The sequence below is a fragment of the Patagioenas fasciata genome, chromosome 6 (assembly GCF_037038585.1).
Source record: "Patagioenas fasciata isolate bPatFas1 chromosome 6, bPatFas1.hap1, whole genome shotgun sequence".
Classification (NCBI taxonomy): Eukaryota; Metazoa; Chordata; class Aves; order Columbiformes; family Columbidae; genus Patagioenas; species Patagioenas fasciata.
In genome coordinates this window covers 32,147,783-32,167,568 of record NC_092525.1, presented here as the reverse complement: position 1 = coordinate 32,167,568, position 19,786 = coordinate 32,147,783, and the positions used below count along the sequence as shown (strand labels likewise).

General features: G+C 40.6%; 1 protein-coding gene across 2 annotated transcripts in view; it reads right to left on the bottom strand.

The window, feature by feature from the left end:
* Positions 1-19,786, bottom strand: part of TGFBR3 (transforming growth factor beta receptor 3) — a 116,603-nt gene that overhangs the window by 90,715 nt on the left and 6,102 nt on the right. The window contains exons 1-2 of one of the 2 annotated variants that reach the window (XM_071810436.1): positions 16,718-16,736; positions 11,850-12,025 (exon numbers count right to left, since the gene is read on the bottom strand). In XM_071810436.1, the coding sequence (XP_071666537.1) occupies positions 11,850-11,910 (61 nt within the window). In that variant the 5' untranslated portion in view covers positions 11,911-12,025; positions 16,718-16,736. Of the gene's footprint in view, positions 1-11,849; positions 12,026-16,717; positions 16,737-19,786 lie in introns of those variants that run through there. The other variant, XM_065841742.2, reaches the window with a different exon arrangement.

Below are 19,786 nucleotides of genomic sequence, written 5' to 3'. Positions count from 1 at the left end.
CCTGCTTCTAAAAAGCCACCCTCTACTGATCAAGTGAAGAGTGGTACCAACATTTTCTAATGGGATACACACCACTGAATAAACAGACGCTCCCCGTGAAGGTCAACACAGCCCTGACTCATAGGAAGAAAGAAATGCGGCAGCGCAGCCCGGCAGCCCCACTGCTCGCAGCCCTCCCACCAGGGCCACGGGCTTGCCTGGAAAAGGACAAAATTCTTGTTGAGAACAAACACCCTGTTCTCTGGGTAACAAGGCTACGGCGACAAATCAAATGTATTCAGAAATAAAGCATGGATGTGTACTTGCAATCCACCAATTCTTTAACTGCCCTTAATACAATAATGATTAACTGTTTAGTCAACCACCTAGGACAGTCACCTGCAGTTTTCATTCACCGTAAATGCAAAGGGAGACTCCATATATAACCCACAACACACTGTTAAGCCACTGTAAGAAAAAAAAAAAAAAAGATGTTTATATTAAAAACTTCCAGTGTAACTGCAGCATTGTATTTAAATGTTCTTTGAGATTATCCAGGAGATTACAAGGATGGTTGTTTAAAAAGTCTGTGCCGGCTGCTCTGTGTGTATATTAGGAGCATTACAAAGGCACCAGATGCCCATTAATGATGAGATCACCCTAAGAAAGCATACAAATACACATCTTGGATACAGACAGTTACAGTGAGGCATTATACAGGAGGAAGAATGTACCCCAAGGAAAGAGGGGAGCAGAGAGCACCAGTCATTGCAGGGGCCCATCTCATTGGCACTGCAGCCCTTGCACAGCACGTTCCCATTAAAGGTCTAACTGTACCAGTCATGGCCTTTTAACAAAATAGCATAGAGGACCCAAAAAGAAATGTATAGGAGGCAAAAGCAAACAAACTCACATATCATAGATGGAGGAGGAACATCAAAAAAGACTTGAGACCAGGACCAATTTATTGTTACCACTTCAAGACACAAACCCTGGGATTAATTCCATTAAGGAAGGAGCTGTGCCACACTGCTCTAAAATCTCTGTCATAAATTGTCGTAGAAGCATAATGTTATACAACCATATCAGGACTGGACACCTACCGACTGGTTTAGAATGGGATTAAAGGGCAGAAGATGCAATGACTTGGTGCAGAAAGTCATGGTCTAAACAAGAACCTTTTCCAGCTACAGGAACTTGTAGCCCACGAAGCAGCAAACTGAATCCCCAGAGAAGAATTCCAGCACGGGACCCCTCCCGGGAGCACTGGGAGACCAGCACACAGGCTGGCACTGAGGAGCACCAGGGAAAAATCACATCCCTTCTACTGCAACGAAGTATTGATCCTTTCAAAGATTCAATGAAAGCAACTGGAACAATGAGACAACACAGGTATCAGAACTGAATTAACTAGTTTAGCCAACTAGAACAAAAAATGTTTATTGCTCTCATTAAATTAATTCAGTCCACGAGGCCAAAAAGGCATTGATTCATTGCTCAGAAATCCTCCCTAATAAATCCTGATTTCACCCTACTTTTTCTTTGAGCAATCTTGTCAAAAGATACATGAATGCTTGACCTCTAAAACCACCTTAAAGTGCATTATTATTTCTCTAGACTAAAAAATGAAGCTACATTCTAGAGCTCCTGTAAGCAGGAAATAAAAAGGAGTTCTTTGTTAGCAACCTTTACTTGAAGTGCCTCAGACAATTTTTTTGCAGAATACTTTAGCATACTGCTTGTGTGTTGCTGAAACAAACAAAAGAATTAGCTGGTTCAGCTTTCACCCCATACAGGAAGATTTTAACAACACCATTAAGCAGCTCAATACTCAGAACTGTTTCATTAGAATTCTTTTCTCCTGAATCATATCAATAAAGTTGAAGTTCAGTCTGGTATTCATAAGAGCTGACTTAGAGGCTTCTCGCTGCAAATGTACTTCTGAGATTCAGTAAATGTACCATAGATCTAGAATTAATTAACTTGTGTGTTTAACATCCTTTTATTCAAAAATCAGTCATCACAGTCTTAAACATTGTTTTGGTTTGGGCATGAAATTGCTTAAAAAACTAGCTTTGCTAATTTCAAAAAATAAAAGAGACTAGAGATTTCAAGAGAATTCATAAGCAACAGAACTGGGTCTTTTACATGATCGCTTTTATTTCTCTGCTATTGGCGTGAAGCATTCCTTATTCTGAGCACTTCAGTTACTTTTTTTTTTCTTGCTATAGAAGCTATTACTAAAATCATTTAACTGGCCTTTTAATAAGAGACACTGGAGAAGCATTTGCCTGGATGTTACAGTTTAGACAACTGTAATCTTTTAAAAAACCTCAAAGAATCCTTCCAATGATACATATTTTAGCTCTCTTCCATCTGCGATGATACATGTTATCACAGAGATCAAACATTAGCACTGGGAGAATGAATGTGAATATAGCGAACAATATGGCCACAAACACTATATCAGTAAGAAAAACAACGGCTACTGGCCTAGTTCCATAAAGCAATTGAGACAAGTAATATCCAAGGTAATCTCTGAACAGTTTTCTTGCCAATTTTCTCAAATACTGATTACTTTTTCAGCTTGAAGGTAAAAATATCCCATAGAACAATTAATCACTGCTTTGAATTCATTAGTGCTATAAAAGGAAATTTTGCCAGACTGATGTAACATTTCGAAGCAGAAAACTTCTGCAAATAACACGGTTTAACACATCTCCAAAGATACATTAAACTTCTAACAGGTTGCTTAGGCCACGCATGGGATGTAATGTAGTCCTACTGGCTGACGAAAGTTTTCTTCTAACGATGGAAGAAAAAAAAGTCACATTTCACCTGAAAAACCTTTTGCCTACAGCAAAGTAAGAGTGATCTCACATTTCTCCCCCATTGCATTGAGTGTGATTCTACTTCCTGTAAAAACAGTGGGTTTATTTATTTATTTATTAATAAGGGTTGGCATGGCAGGAGAAGAAAGAGAAAAGCGAAGCAGTTCCATCAGCTAAGACACTCCTCAGGACATCATAACTAATTCACGACTTGTCAAAACTTCAGCCAGCTTGTTCCTTGTCTGAGATCACAAAGAACTTCTGCAATTCAGCAGCCATTAGTCTAAACACAGGCAAGGCAGGCAAAAGGTTTGACAGATCTTTAAATAAACCTTTGCCATTTTCATACCTCCATAAAGGGGGGGGTGTCAAGAATTAACAAGATAACAGCAGTTCACACCGATGTGATCCAAGTATTTTAAAGCTATTAAGCAAGCCCTTCAAACAGGCCTGCGTGGAAGATGGTGGGGCAGAACGCATCTGTTTTACATATCAAGGGACCAAGACTGAGAGATGAAATAACTTGTGGTAAGATCACACGGCAAGTCACTAATCCAGAAACAAGCCTTTCATCTTTCAGTCCAAAGCCGAGGCTCACAGGTGAGCCCTATGCGTTTAATACACCTATGGCCATCATGCCACGGGGACTCCCCAGAAGAACTGGCGCAGCCATCACTGTGCTCTTCTGCAGCAGTCCCTGCTCGTGGCTGAGGACAGGCCACAGCCGAGCACAATCACTCTGACAGTCTGTAACTCACTCCACCCTCTCCCAAGGGTCCTTCAGGGTCAGGCATTTACATTTCGTCACCACGCAGGACGATGTCACACACACCGAGTCCCGCAGGACAGCTGCATGTTGGCTGCATGATGGGGCCACGTCAGTCAGTGGGCAGGAGACCCAGCGGGGTGCTCAGCCGTGGTGGAGCAGGCAGCACATCTGCCCAGCTGTGCTCTGAGCCATGGGCAGGTTTTATGCTTCAGAGCAGACGTTTCCCAAGAGTAACCAGAAATCTTCTACTTGGACTAAACCCACACACCCCCATATTTACAGCACGTTATATAAGTTTCTCAACTCCTATAGCAACCCCAAATGTGCACACTGAACTACGTTAAGCTACTTCAGCAATAGCTACATTTTCAAATAACCTTTTTGCTTTCCTCACTTCCACGCCCTTGCTGAGGCCTAAGGAACCACCACGACACTGTGATGCTAAATGGCCATTTACCCTCTCCAAGGGTTAACATTAACATTAACACATTAATTAATTAATGTTAACATTAACACATTAACGAAAGGCGCACGATCTTGTGAAAGAGAAAATGTCAGCTTAGTAGCTTCAATCAAAAGATCTTGAGGAGAATCTTTAGTAGGGCATATGTTTTACTGCTCCATTTAAATGGAGATTAATAAAAGAACATTTTATTTATTCCAAAATAAATCGTATCGATCATCCTTTCCAGATAAAAGGCAAATTTGGTGATCTAGGAAGTGAAGAAAAAGAAAAGAGGACAAGAAGTAAAGATAACAACAAAAAAATACCTTCACCCACCCTTGGCTCCACTTATTAAGTAAATTCATTAAAAATTTAAAAACAAAACAACAAATCAAAATGCCAAACCTGTTCCAGAGGAAAGTAAACTTTTTGCTGAAAAGGTGAAAGAGCAACAAATCTTAAAAATGTTTCCATTGTTCAACACTGAATTCCTTTGTTTGTTATTTCTTCTATACACTGCTTCCAATAACGGCAGTAATGACATTTTCAGTTTAGCTCTTCACATTCCTGACAGGTAAAATCCCATTTTTATTAATTGCCTATTAGTAAGTCTCACAGCGTAGCAGCTGCCAAATATGGGAACAATAGCTCCATCTTTTCGAAAGTATGCTTAAAAATATGGAGAAAAGCACACTGTGCTGGAAGTAGCTGCACTTCATGGAATTATTAAAAATCTTTGCTTTTGTCACTTGGGGTCAAAATTTATCCTTGGTGAAATTCCATTGACTTGAAACAAGTTTACACCAAAGAGGAATCCCTTCCAGTCATGAAACATGGCACAGAGTCTTTCTGCTAAATATATACTTTTTCACTCCAAATTCATCGCGCCTATGACTTACAGCCTGAGGGACATCAGTTCCTTTGACTGTCATTAGCTATAGAGGATGAAATTATTTCTCTTCTTTGAAAAGGAATATATCTGGTTTCTATATTCTCTCTATAACATAACCAGTGGTAAAACAGTGTTGATTCATGCAAATATATTTCAGTAGGAAAAGCTTATAAAAGAAAAAGACTTGCAGAAACTCAATACATTTTTCTCATGAAAGTAACAACAGTTTTTCTAATACCGATGCTCCATTTCTTGTTGTGACACCCCAGGATCACATTCGGGAATGCCGGGTTTGGAGTGCTACAGCCCTTGGAGCTTAATTCTTCCTGCAACAACAGATAAAACTGTGCTGTTTGATGCTTGCACGTCCCCTGCTTAGTTCAAGTGACAGATTTTATTTTGCAGCAAAAGAAAAAAGCAAGCACAAAATAAAGTCATTATTCTGTAGGGGCAAGGTAAGCAGGATCAACATATCAACAGCTGAGGTCAGTTTGATGGGAGAATAATTTTAAAACAGAAAAAAAATGAAAGGTAAATACGTATTAGTTAGGAGACAATTTTTTGGTGTGTCCCAGGGTACCTACCACTTTCCTCTGGAGACCCTCAAGATCTGAAAGCTTCTGTACTTCTCCTTGACATTACACAAGACAAAAATGCCATCTTTAGTTAACTAAATAAGGCCTTCTCACTTTTGTATTAGAGACATCAAGGGTTTGTGTTGTTTTTAAGATAGATGACAAACACAGAAGCTAAAAAAGAGTTAATAAGGGCCTACAGTACAGAGAGGATACTAAAAGATCCACAAGCAAAATCCCAAATCCCAATTCCCTTCAGAAAACAAAAGAACTATTTTTAGCACAGTATTTATAAAACAATTATGTGATGCTTAGGACTTGTTATAGACAAGGTTCTCTTATAAAAAAACTTCAACAAATTTCCTTAGAAAGACAAGGATTAATGCCATTCACCATTCCATGCCATAAATTTGTCCACAAAATGACTTTTCATCACTCAAGTACTTCCCCCCAGAGACACTCAGCAATGCCACCATTTGCCTGCATCTATACAATTCAAGTACTGCATCGTGGGCTTGATACTTCTGAGAATTCCTTTGGCATCGTCCAGAGTCAGTTTTAATCAAAGAACCAGACTTCCATGTTTACTGATAAATGTTCTGGTTCAGCAAAGCACTTAGATATACACTCTGTTGTTTTGCTGAATCAGGACCCACATCCCCACATCCTACTGCTCCACGTGGGTGCAGAATTCTGCCGAATTTCAACTGTTTCTAGCTTCAGAGCCTTGCTGATACAGGAAAAATCCAGTCTGCTGAGTTCAAGCTATTCCAAGTCTGTAATACAATTACCTCTTCTAAAATACATAACCTTTCTCTGTATCCTGACACTCAAAGCTCTCAGATTTTTTGTGTGGTTTTGGAAGATAAAGATACGGTTTAATCCATAAACCACGCAGAAATGGCACAGTATCTGACTCAACTGAGCTGGTTGAGAGACAGACAGAAGACCGGACTAAAAACCTAATCTACACAGGAATAGATCACCAAACAGCAGTACTGAAGAACCATTAATTCAGAGGACCTACAGATTTAGTCTAGCTTTCCAGTTTGATCAGTCTTTGTATTTGAATTGCTCACTTTAAAACATCATTTACTGCTTGAAAGGTATTACTTCTTTTTGTGAGAAATTAAGATTAACATAATTTTTAATGCATATTTTGGCTTCTCAAAGTAATCTCACTAAGCTCACTGACATGACGTTCAGAATTCATCCTTTGCTTCCCTATCAGATGAATATCTGACTTTAAGATGCTTCAAGTCACAATCAGGATGTTGAAAGGATTAAAAAAAATTAGAAGAATTTCCACCTTTAAAGGCTAGTCAGTGGTTCCCAATCAGTGTTTCTCAGAACAGGGAGCATGATGGGCTCTCACGGCAGGAGCACAGTGGTCCCCTCAGTGCCTCTTCTCTCTGGCAACCAACAACAGAACCTGAGGGAATGTCAGGAAGATATGCCAGGGGAGGTTCAGGTTGGACATTAGGAAAAGGTTCTTCACCCAGAGGGTGCTGGACACTGGAACAGGCTCCCCAGGGAGGTGTCACGGCCTCAAGCCTGGCAGTGTTCAAGAAGAGACTGGACAACACCCTCAGACACACGGTGTGAACTATGGGGTTGTCCTGTGCAGGGACAGGAGTTGGACTTGATCATCCTGGTGGGTCCCTTCCAACTCAGGACACTCCGATTCCATGGCCCCCAGCCATTCCCACCCCATGCCTGGCAGCAGCACAGATACAAGACAAGCAGGACGTGGCACTCGGACCTGCCCTCTGCTCGTCTTACTCTTCCCTGAGCCTGCGAGTCTTTAAATGTGCTGAGTACTGGTTAATCTCATCCTCCAAAAGACTGACTGTCCAGACCATAAGGGGACAGGGCTGGGTGGTTTTTCAGGGGAGGTAGAAGTTGGCTGATTACGAGAAAGAACTGAAGGAAAAGGGAGGTGGAGAGTGAAATCTCTATCCATTCAGAAGTTGCAACCAGTCTGTGCTTTACTTCAATCCTAATAGTTCAAGAGCCAACCTCTGTCCCCTGGTTCTCATCCTCTAACCACAATTTAAACAAACAAACCCCCCAACACCTCTGGCAACAAATATTTTGAGGAAAAATAAAACTCACAACTTAATTACATCTGGGAAATACTCAGCAAGCACTGTTTAAAACGGAAGGAAATTTGTGTGACTCCTGGCTTTTTTATTTTTTTTCCCCAGATCACATCCTTCACCTTTCAGTGGAAGGACTTTCTATTATACTTTGAAGGATCCTATATTGCTTTTGAAAACACAGTGTTCAAGGTCAGGGGAAGTTCCTTTTTAAAAAAAAAAAAGTCATTACAAGGCCTGTTTTTTCCTGTTGTTGCACTTATTAACATGGCACCCATCACCACCATTTCTGTGGGGCACAGATCCAAAAGACACACAGCTTACAAGCCAACAGCCTTATTGAAAATGAAGTACACATGCTATGAACAACATAAGATTACTTATAAAGAGGAGAGGGGAGAGGAGAGGAAGCTAGGATGACAGTACAGTAGAGAACCTGGGAATAAAGACCTGTTGAAAGAAAACCACAGAGACAGACCGTATATGAGCAGACGAACCAGTAAGCTCAGCATTACAGAAAATGGGTAAATTCTTCAACATATCCAATTCTTACAGTCCTTCTATCAGCCTGACCACAACCATGAATCTCTGTCACAAGGAGAGAGGTGTCTACAAGGCAAGCACAGGCAATACCAGATGTGAGGAGGGTTGAGGGGAAGAGGACACGGCTGCATGGGCAAATCTGGCTGGTATCAGATGCTATAGCTGTGCTGCTTTGTTGGCAGCTGGAATGATCTGTAGCACCAGAGGATCTACCCCAGGAGGCTGGAATGAGACCCTTGGCTCCTGCAGATCCACAGGCTGTATCACCATTCTACCTTCTTTCCAGATGAACAGTAAGGCAGGAAAGAAAAAGGAAAAAAAAAAAAGTTTAATTTTTTAAAAATCTTTCCCATTCCTTCATGGAAGGACATATCTTGAAGGTTTGGCCCTGAGGCACGCGTTTCAGCTGTCCTCTAAAACATTTTATCAAGACATACATCATGCACCCAACTGCACACATTTGCCAGCAAGTAAAATAAATAAGTTTCAGCCTTTGATTTAAGCCACATTAGGACAGAATATTTTTGCTCCTGAGAGTACAAAGCCAGACTTGCTTATGAGGTTATCCAAGGCTGTAGCGTGTGCAGTTCTGAGTGTTCGTGTGGAGTTCCTACTGCAGGTTGCCAGACCTTGGTTTAAGCCCACTTCAAAAACATAATTCCTCCAGACAAGCAGGTGGTTTGCCAGCAATTCTCTCCATCCTGCTTTGGACTTTCCGCAGGGAAGAAAAATCTCACAGTAATCAAGGTTTTCTTTGCAGTCTTTTTTCTGTACAATTGTACAGAAATAGACAAATATTCTTTGAATATTTATACAGACCATTTTCAATGCAATGTTAGTGAGGTGTATTCTTTAAGCTATTGGCATGAAAAACATGCAGCTCGGGTTTGAATATGCATCTCTGTGTGTGTCATCTAACTCAGGGGGGTTTGAGATATATTTAACACATTAATACCATAAAAAGCAAGAATGGGAAGAAAAACAAACAAAGCAGATTCTGTCTAGAAGCCCACCTGTATCTGAAAAGATAACAATGATGAAGATATTGAAAAGTCAGCAGCAAAACTTAGACCAATTCTAGCAGTGTCAGTGTAGGACTGGCAAACAAAAGAAATGTGTGCTCCCCTGCAGCAGCCCTGCTACTTCAGAAACAAAGAGTAAGCTGGAAAAACAGTCAATATATAAAATTCATCACCCTAGGGAGGTGGCATGCTGCCCCCTGCCTCCCCCAGGCTTCACCACAGGCACACAGGGATTTTATTTATACTTCTGAGTTTTATTTGTACTAGTACTTTAATGGTTCAAACCTGAAGCAGTGCAGGTTCTGTACATGTGTAGTTAAGAGCCAAGCCTGCGGTACTGGGGCCATCATGCTGACAGCTGCACATGGGCATCTGCCACAGCTTTTTCCACACAGGACTAGAACACGATGCTTGCTCCCACCCGTATTTCACCTACAGCCACAAACCCCTGCATTTAAAGCATAATTGTTTGGGTTAACAGGCCTTGGTGACTACTAACAGAAAAACGTGGCAAAAGTTCTATGTAAAGAGCCTTCAGAGAGCTGCCCTTCCTCAGTTGTAACTACAGCTGCCCAAGATCTCTCTCCTCCTTCCAGAGTCCATCAGTTCTTTATTGCTCATGATACTCTGTAAAGGACATTAATTAGTTGTCCTCATTATGAATATATTGGAAAAATAAAAAGGAAGAAACCCAAACCCCACAGGACAGGCGTAGCTAGAAACAAGAATTAGTGCTTCCTTACCTCCCCCAACAAACTGCGACCCTTTCTACTCCCCTCAGCTGTCTTCTTCCCATGCTGATAGTGGGAAGAATCAGTCTCCAAGAAATAAATAACTTTGAAGCTAGGCCTGCTCTGAGCTGGGGGCTGGACAAGACTTCCAGAGGTCCCTTTCAGCCAAAATCATTCTGTGACTCTACTTATGAGTAAGCATCTGGTCAAATCCAAGGCCATAGGGCTTTATAAGAGTTTGTTTCAAGAATAGCTGCCAGAGATAAAAACAGAATTGAGGAGTAAAACCAAAACCAACACAGCAAACTTTAGGACAGAGGTTGGGCTAAGGTTTCTGAACACTGAATAACTTTCTAATAGTAGCACGACATTGGAATAACACATCTAAATTAGTGTGTTTTAATTAAAGCTGGTGGTAGGAGGTGAGGCAAGCAATCTCCTCTGCAGCAAAATGGAATTGTGGTTGTGATCAGTTAAAACAGTTTGCATTTTCTACACTGGCACTTTCTTTTAAAGTAGATTTTTGTGCATCTATAACGGTTCAGATTTGCTCCAAGTAAACGCTTTTCTCAGCCAAGACCAGCATTATATCCTCAGCTCAAGCCGCAGACACATACAGACACGCCCTGTACTGCTGAAAGTTCATCTGTAATGAGGCTGTTGCAAAATCTTAGCATCACATACTATTAAATAATCAAAGTTACTAATGCTGGATGGATTCCTTCAGGAGGTCAACCCCAGAGAAAGTCCCACAAGGCTTGAGGGCTTGAAACAACATAATTTTCCATGCCGACGATGAAAGGAAGCCAAGTTGTAACACATTTAATTGCTCGGCCCTGTCTCTTCCAAAGCCCCTCATCTTTTCCACAGTGAGGACATCTCATTAAGCAAGCCATCTGTCCACTGTCCACTTTTCCCACTACCTCATTTTCACTGACTGTATATCCCCTTGGCCTCTTGCACTATGTGCAAGCTGGACACACGAGAAGAGGCTTTCTCCCCTTGAAACCACAGGAAGAACTTTGACAAACAAACATACTGAGAAGAATCACTTCAGCACTTGAGGAAACTACAGTACAAAGCTAGGTACTTGAACTCTACAGCTCTTTCCTTTCTCTCTCACAAGATATTGCAACACAGTTTCAAAAATCTCTGTCTAGGACAACACATGGGATAGGAACAATCCCCATAAACGGCACTGCATCTTCCTAACCTATAAGACCTCCAGGAACACTGGCAAGGGTTATTAAAAGGTCTTTGCCATTGTAATTGACAGTTAACTTTAGAACAGATTAGACAGTTGTAAGGAATGACCGAGGTGGGGTTTATCCCAATAGAGCAGGAAGGCTGGAAGGACTCTGACCTACTACAAACCTTCCTGGGATTTTGTCGGAAATTGAGTTTTATGAACTAAAGTAATCGGGACTTAATTCCAGATTACAGACCTTGATGGCAACACGGAGCCGAGCTGGTACACCCCTTCAGCCCAGCTCTGTGGATAGACCCCAGCTCAGCTTCACCAGCACAACCGTGCACCCAGGTAATAAATCCAGGCTTCGCACAGAGCTCATAGTTCAACCTCAGCATCACGCTGGCAGAGCTACTCTGCTCCCACTCCCAAGAGCTTCCATAGCAACCTTTCCCTTTATCATGGATTTGTACCATGCAATTCCCCTTTTTTACAATAAATAAATACACTACAAAAGCAATTTACATTACTCCTGCAGTTCTTCAATGGTTTTAAGAGGGAACATAGGCGCAAGAGAACACTTATAGGACCAGTATTGTTTCTCCTATCACCATACCAGCAGTTAGGATCACAACAGCTTTATATAAAATCTAGATGTAAATATAAGCTTTAGCTGACCTACATTCTTCCAGCATGAAACAGTATTTTTGATCAATAATTCTGAATATATACAATAAGATACACTGAATACATGATTTACATAATGCCACCTACCTGCAGCTGCAAAGCACAAAATCATCAAAGCAAACACTGAAGTCACACAGCTTGAAGACATCTTTGCAAACGTTGTATCTTCTCAAATCAACTCTCTTTGTAGCTCTTCATGTAGATTTACTTCCTTTGAAATTTGTGGTACGTTTTGAAATCAAATCTTCCAGACTTTTAATTGCCTACAGAAATAAGTAAAAATACATTTTAATACAAACATAACTTACAGAAATGTTACTATATATTTAAAATTATCTCTCTTATAACAAAAGAAACAGAATTTTTTCCTAAAGGACTACTAGAGTATTGCATTTTATATTGCCAGATGCCCTAGGTACTGGTATCTTAGCACTTTTGCCCCCTGTATTTCAGCACTTCTCTGCAGCTGTTGCTCTTTCATATTATACATTGTGCAAGTTGTGATCTACTTAAAGTGAAATCCTGAGTCCTTCTTGATAACTAATTCTGAAGTCCTGCTGAAGCGTGCCAATGGTATTCGTGGCCTCAGACATGTTTGTTTTAAGGATTCAGACTTTCTCTGGGACATATAAACATTTGTTTTGTTTATTTATCTGCTGCTACCTGTATTATACAACGGAGAAATGTTTCATGTGCTCTAGCTGGTTTACGGGTAACGTGATAAATTTAACTCATCATTTCTCAGTATCACAAATTCTGAAAACTTTTCAAGGCCACTTGACACTAAATATAAATATAAATATAAAGCTGTTCAGAATCTTTATTTTAAGAGATTTCAAGACACATTATACTAGGTCAGTAAAACATCTTAAATGTGGTAGACAAATAAATGACGATACAGTTGACGCCTGCTAGCATTAAAACACTGAAAATTCTGACCCTAGAATGCACGTTGCAGATTTTAGAGGGGAAACGCTTACTAGATGCGCAATATCCTCATCCCATCTACTCCTTTTTTTTCCCCCTGATCTATTCTCAGTCATCTAGATGTCTAGAATGATATTACAGACCAAGTAGGTAAGGAACCAGAATGCTTGTATCAGATTCAATTAAAAAAACCCAATAATCTTATCTCCTTTACTTCACTATGAGCCTTCAGGAGCAGCAGATGACAGAGGGCACCTCAGCAACCATGAACACCCACCACAAAGCAATGTGAGCAACTACAAACCACCATCACGTGGCTCAGTGATGGCAAAACGTTGAGTCAGGACCAAAATCTGCGCCACGACAACACGAATACCATTTCAACAGTTCTTGCTGACATCAAGCTGGAATGAAGTACGTAGTCAGACAAAAGGCTGTGTCTGTTACACACCGTGTGTCGTGCTGTGCATGATCAAAAGTCTGCACAAGGAAAAACACGCACTGAGACCAGCAAATAGCTATGAAGAAAACACCAGAAACGTTAGGCGAGACTACAGCACTACCACACAACACGACTGAGGCAACAAGAAACTGCAATGAACTTCTGTCATTAATAGCAAGATGACACAGCCTCATAAAGCAGCAATAGTCCAACCTAAAACCCTAAGCAAGCACGATTCACCTAAAGATTTTGTTCGTGACATTTCAAAATTCTGGAGAAGGATGAACGCACGCACACACAAAAACAATGCTAGAGACAGCTCAAAACAGGAAAACCTCAGAAAATGACAGCTTCCTTGGGCAATTCACATGGCTTATAAAAATTACTCATCCTGAACCTACTGGTAGCATTCAATGAGTTCCTAGATATCTGTCATCTCCCCCTAGAGCTTAAGGGTGTATAGCTAAACCATCAAACCCACAAGGGATACTGAACTTTGTGGTAAATGAAGGCCAACCTTTATTAAACAGGAATAATAAATTGTTGACAAGAACGTTGAACAAGAAGTTTTTTTAAGACTAAAATCCAAATCAAACAGGTTTAATGCCAAAACAGCAAGCCATAAGGAATTTATGACAGATATTGACCATCATTTGGGAAGTCAAAAGTAAGCTGGAATCATTTGTTGCTCTTTATCTAGATTAAAAGAAATCTAACACTCAGTGAGAGCATTTGGTTGCTAACTCAAATCTTAAATGCTGTCATAAAGAAAAAAGATCAAATACATCCAATCACAAGGTTTCTAGCCATTGTAGCTATAAAAGACCATTATAACATCCTGCAAGATGTCACATGTGCAAACAGGCAATGAATGAGCATTCTGGAACTTGAGGTACTGATGTATAACCATTTCATCTGGACAACAACGAACAAAAGAGAAACCAGAAAAAGAGTAACTCCCTTGCATACACTCAGTAACATACTTCGTAGAAAAACACAAGACACTACCTAGATCATGCTTCCATCAGTACAAACCTCTCATTCTTCAGTGACATTTTTTAAGGCACACAGTTGTGCAGAAATAGAGAGCACAGGAAAGAACTGGAGAGAAAGCGATGCTGCTGAGCATCCCATTCTGTGCTGACCATCGAAGTGCATTAAAAGGCCAAGTTTCAATTTTATTTTGATTTGGGAAAAAATTATTTAAAAGGGAGAGAGAATACACACACCGTTCCTTCTGTACATAAAAACAAAAGAGTGATTTGATTCCTACTGCATCCCACTGACCAATAACATTCACAAGGTGTAACTCGGAGCAGGCAGTAACTGATCAAAAAACCCCAGGCTTTTACTCCAATTCTGCCAGGCCGTGAAGGGTGAATAATAGAGACTTACATTAAAATTAGGAAGAGCTTTCTAGAGAAAGGGCTCACTTGCTTGAAGATTTGCATTCACAAGCTTAAAAAGGAGGGGAAATTTCAAACCTTGGAAGATAATGTGAAAAAGTGACCAACTGACAGCAAGTGTCATCAATTTAGGATGGACAACATCCGAATCACCAGCTACACAGCAGCAATTCAAAAAGCACAGATGAAAACGCTGCTAATAATTCACTTAAGAATAAACCTATTAAGCAGGGAATTTGTCAGTATTTCAGACAATGTGATCATCCTCATCTATGATGGAAGTCAGCTATGAAGTTTCTATTATCTGACCATCTGACAGTTGAGCACCAAAGAGAAATAAATAAGAAAATACCTGAGAAAAATTCATCTGTGGTGCAAAACATACCAGATTTTGGCTTTAGTGTGAAACCTGCTGTCACTAGAGATACATGTGAAACCTGCAAACTAGGAAAATTTGAAGCAGTCCACAGAATAGGGGGACATATTCCCTTCTTAAATAAGAAAAGAAAGCCGTGCAAAGAGATCCAGAGCCTAAACTATTTATCCAAGAAGTAAACATAACTGCTAGTCAATTTGAAATTCAAAAGAAATTTCCGATAGAATCATCTTTTCCTTTGGGGTATATCTGGGTAGCTATTTTTGTAACTGAGGTCACGAAAGGGCATATGAAAAGTATAACCAAAAAATCCCAACAAGGAAGAGGAAGAGAAGATGACATGAGAGCTTTGGATTTACTAAACATGCTGCTTTCGTGCCAATGCTTTTTACTACCACAAGCTGCAGGAGAGGCCGGGAGAAGAGGGCATGTGCAGCCAGAGTCGCTGCAGCCCTGACTGAGACGCACAGCCTGCTGGGTCATTCTCGATGACGTTTGCTGTTGTAAAGGCCACTAGTCCTGATAAAAGCGAGAGCCTGAAAAGCAAAAAAGAGCCTATTTCATTGAGAAATACCGTTTTGCAGATGCAATCAGGAATGAGTGCTACTGGGAACACCAGGAAGAATCTTACTACCGCTAGATTTTAAAACACATTTTAGAGGGAAACACATTTTGAAGTAGGTGAGGACAAGAACAGGAGGAAGTACGAGGTTTTATTATCATTTGGTTTACAGTAGGAGCCTCTAATGTCCGTGAGAAATGTAATGCATAAAGCTAAGCCAGAAACCAGTAAAAAATAGGATGCTTTTGGAGGATCCCAGGACAGGCTGACTGGCCCGTGAGCGTGGCCAGCCACTGGAGGACAGATCTCATTGCTACTCTGAGCCACAGGACAACAATTGCTCAACGGTATTCAAAAGAATCTGACTTTGTTAGAGCCAGCAGAAGTAAGCACAAAATACAAATCACTTCAGTACACTACTGTTATCTCTCTGCCTTTCATTAAATGAAATATTTTTTCTTTGTAAAAATCTGCTACTTGTCTTCCTCAGAATTCCAGTCTTTTGTGGAATTTTGAAGCTATCCTTTGAACCAAAAAGTAACTTTTAATACTACAACATGACCAAAGAATTCAGAAGTTGGAAGCATGCTGCTTTCTCTTAAAAAAACCACTTTTCCACTAAGGATTTCCCAGCCCTTACCATCAGGAGCCACGAGTACATAAGGCTCTATGGTCTATGGATGGCTTGCTACTAAGAAATCACACACTGTGTTGTTCTTCCACCAGCAGAAGGGTATTCATCCATCCCTCCATCCCTCCCCATGCCTACTTACCAGTCTCCAAAAAGGGGACAGGACTCTGCCCTAAACTGAAGAACAACTAATGAAAATGCCCAAGTGTAAGCCCTAGGACTAAGCTCTGTCTTCAGAACATTTGAGCACCTTTCTACTCAGCCTGTTTCTGTACTTCCAGAAAAATACTTACTACATGTTACCCTTCTTGCGATCAGTGGTCTCCTTAGCTTTAATTTTACCCACTCTTCTTCCCCTGGTAAATTTATTTTTGCCTACAAACTAAGCTTGTCTGCACAGTCCACCCCAGCAATATATTATATATGCCTGCAGGTGGCCACAGCCACAGATTTGGGGATGTTTCTGTTTCCTATTAAAGGTTTCTATAGCATTGGCATTTGTCACATTTATTGCTGAATTGGTTTCTTATTGCTTTATCCTCCCCTTTTATTTCTGTTCCCTTAAGCCTTTTCCCCGATAGTCACCATCTGTTTCTTTAATCAGTACATACCTTTCCCATACAAGTTCTTCCCTTGCCTTAACTCCATCCGCCTCGTTGTCTAACCTTTTCCTTTACTGCCTGAAGAATAACTTCCACTTCCTCTCCTCCTTATCTGGTACTTCCCTCCCCTTTCCACGCACGGTGCCAGAGCTTGCACAGCTCTCCACAACTCTTCTAACAAACACTTCTCTACCAAAGCGAGCCAAAAATCCTCCCCCTCCAAGTCTCATCGCAAGTCCCACGGAAGTGAATGGGGACACTTGAGCAAAGCCAGCAGGATCTGTCCCTCTGTGTTGTTTTGCCATGGCAACGTGAACCCAAGTTTCTGGGTCATCCAAGAAGGCCTTCACAGCCAAAGCTTTTTCACTTTTTGTTTGTTTGTTTTACGCATGGCAACCATTTAACTTATTTAACCACTTTTTCTCCCATTTGTCCATGTTGGTTTCCTGTGCAAATGCAATGAATACATGCATTCCACACCTAAGTAAAAAAGGTAATAATTTGTAATCAAGCAAACCCAAGCTCAGTTACACAAAAAAGTCACAAATGGTTAACTACACAAGCAGTTCTATAAACTTAGGACTAGAACAGGTTTTGAAAGGGTTTATTTATAACCCTACTATTAAATACGCATTTTAGCAGATTTTTTTTTAATTAGATTACATTTATCCTCTGTCAATTCTGCAAGATTTGCACATGTAAAGGTTGGAAAGCTGACTATTAAGGTTAGCAGATATTAATGTGGAATTGAAAATTTGTATGTGGGTTTTTTAATGCCTATGTCCAAGGCATATACATGAAATTCCACCATTCAGAACTCAAAACAGTAACTTATTCATGAACTATTAAGGGGACAGATTCTGTTTTAGAAACAACAAAGTGGTTTCGTTTTCAGGGAACGCATGAATAGTAATAAAACTAAAAATCCTGACATATCAAAAGCCGAGGGATAAAGTAACTCTGATGTCCTGCGGTTCACATGCTGCTGTGCTTGTAACGGGACATTTCAACAAGTCACAGTTAAAGGCTATGGGAACTGGACAAGTGCCAAGGGAAGATGTTTTATGCCATTTAGCAATTGTGCCCCTCTCTTCCATGTGACTTTTGTTTTAACATTTTGTTTATTTATTTTCTTATTAATATATTACAATGTAGCCTGCCAAACTACAGGAAACCACCAAATTTACACAAATGAGTCCATAAAAGATGTGAAACCATTCCACCTTTTTAGTAACTGTTTACTGAGGTTGGTTTTGTTACCTGGGGCATATTTTGCCCACAGCTGAGCTGACATGAAGCTCCAGTTTGGATGGGGGTGCCTATTCTCAGTATCATTTCATAACCAACTTTCCCTTCATCTTCCCAACACTTTTTTTTCCATCACTTGAATTGCTGTGAGTGTAGATCAGAAAAATAAAGTCATGACACCAGACACTGTGGAAGTTTCAGATGAATAATCATTGCACAATATAGCACACGAGTTAGGGATAGTTTACAGAAACAGGCTAAAAACCATTCTGCTGTACGTTCCCAGGGCTTCCCTTCCCCCAAACACAGGGAGGTGTGTGTTGCTGAAGCTGCAGGGGCTGAGGTGCAAGGTTTTGCTTACCCAGCGTAAACAAGAGAATAGCCTGGTATGGGATCAGGATGTGGGAGGTTTCAATAGGTGGAAGGGAAGGAAGTGCATTTGGGAGTCTTTCAGTGGAAGGAGCACACAACTCTTCCACGACAAGGACACTGGAACAAATTCCTTCTCATCAACAGCACAAATTCCTAGAGGTTACAGAGCCTCTACAGCAGGGAGTGCACGTGGCACTGAAGACAGAGTTTAACAAGACCGACACCTTATACATTATTTGATTACTGAATCAGAACTATTCTACTTTAACGCAGAGTCCTCAGGGACATGCTGCATCAGAGTATGCCTGAAGGGAGTGGAGAAAAGAAAATGTTGGGATGCTGTACAGTTCTTATACTATAATAGCTCAACCAATCTGCAATCTAGTACTAGATTCAGCCATGTATTTGTTGTGCAACTCACAGTTAGTCTATTCTTTCACAAGCCTAAAAGTTCAAACAGGACCTCAACTTGGCCGCAGTAGCCCCCTCGTGACACCCACCTGGCAAGGCAACACTTCTGTCTAGAAGATGGAAGCAGAACTGCCTGAAGAGGGATGAAAAATTTGCACTGCTCTTATCAGGGAATACCAGTGGCACAATGAATGTTCAGGTAGCAGAAGGAGGGGAACAGTAGAGACTTCTAGAAATGTGCACACATAAAGACTGGATTGAAGTTTTCATGGTAGCCCAAGAAATCTAAGAATCTCAAATCCACATTTAAATAAAACTCAGTTTCCCAATTAACTCAACCAGTGTATCTCACCACAGCTAACAGGAACCAGGGTCATGATGTTAAACAGGACTTGCTGCTTCTGAAAAGTTTAGTATGAAACAAAAAACATTTATAGTGCATAGGAATCTTGGGGTTGGACAAGATCATAAACTGCATGAAACAAACCTCTACAACCTTTCCTTCTCAAAGTTAAATTTTGTTGGCCTAATTACTTTATTTTTTATGGTTTCTAATTGGAAACAGAATAGGTTTCCTGGCACTGAACTATCTTACTCTTTACAAACACAGTAGCAGCCAACAACCTCACACAAATGTAATTTATCTTGAGTTTTACTTGGCTCAGTTTCTAATTGCACACCTAAACTAAACAGATAACAGCTGTAATGTACCTATCAAGGCAGAGATAAGCCCAGGGAAGGCATCTCCATGTGGAGAAGGAGCCACAGCAGGATGCAAAGTTACAGACAGCTCAGCAAGGCTCCTTCCACTCAGGGTAACAGATTTCAGCAGGTTCTTCTGCCAAGCAACGCTTGATGCCGCTATTTTTTCAAGACTAAACTACAAAACCTTAGCAGTGTATCTAGAAACACTCTAGCTAGAAGCTAAATCAATCTCTGTTGGACTTAAAAATCTTGAAATTACCTCTATACATTTAGAAAAAGTGGTTTTGAAACCATGGCCTATAAATACCCAAAATTATCTGGGTTAATTGTGAGAAATCCACA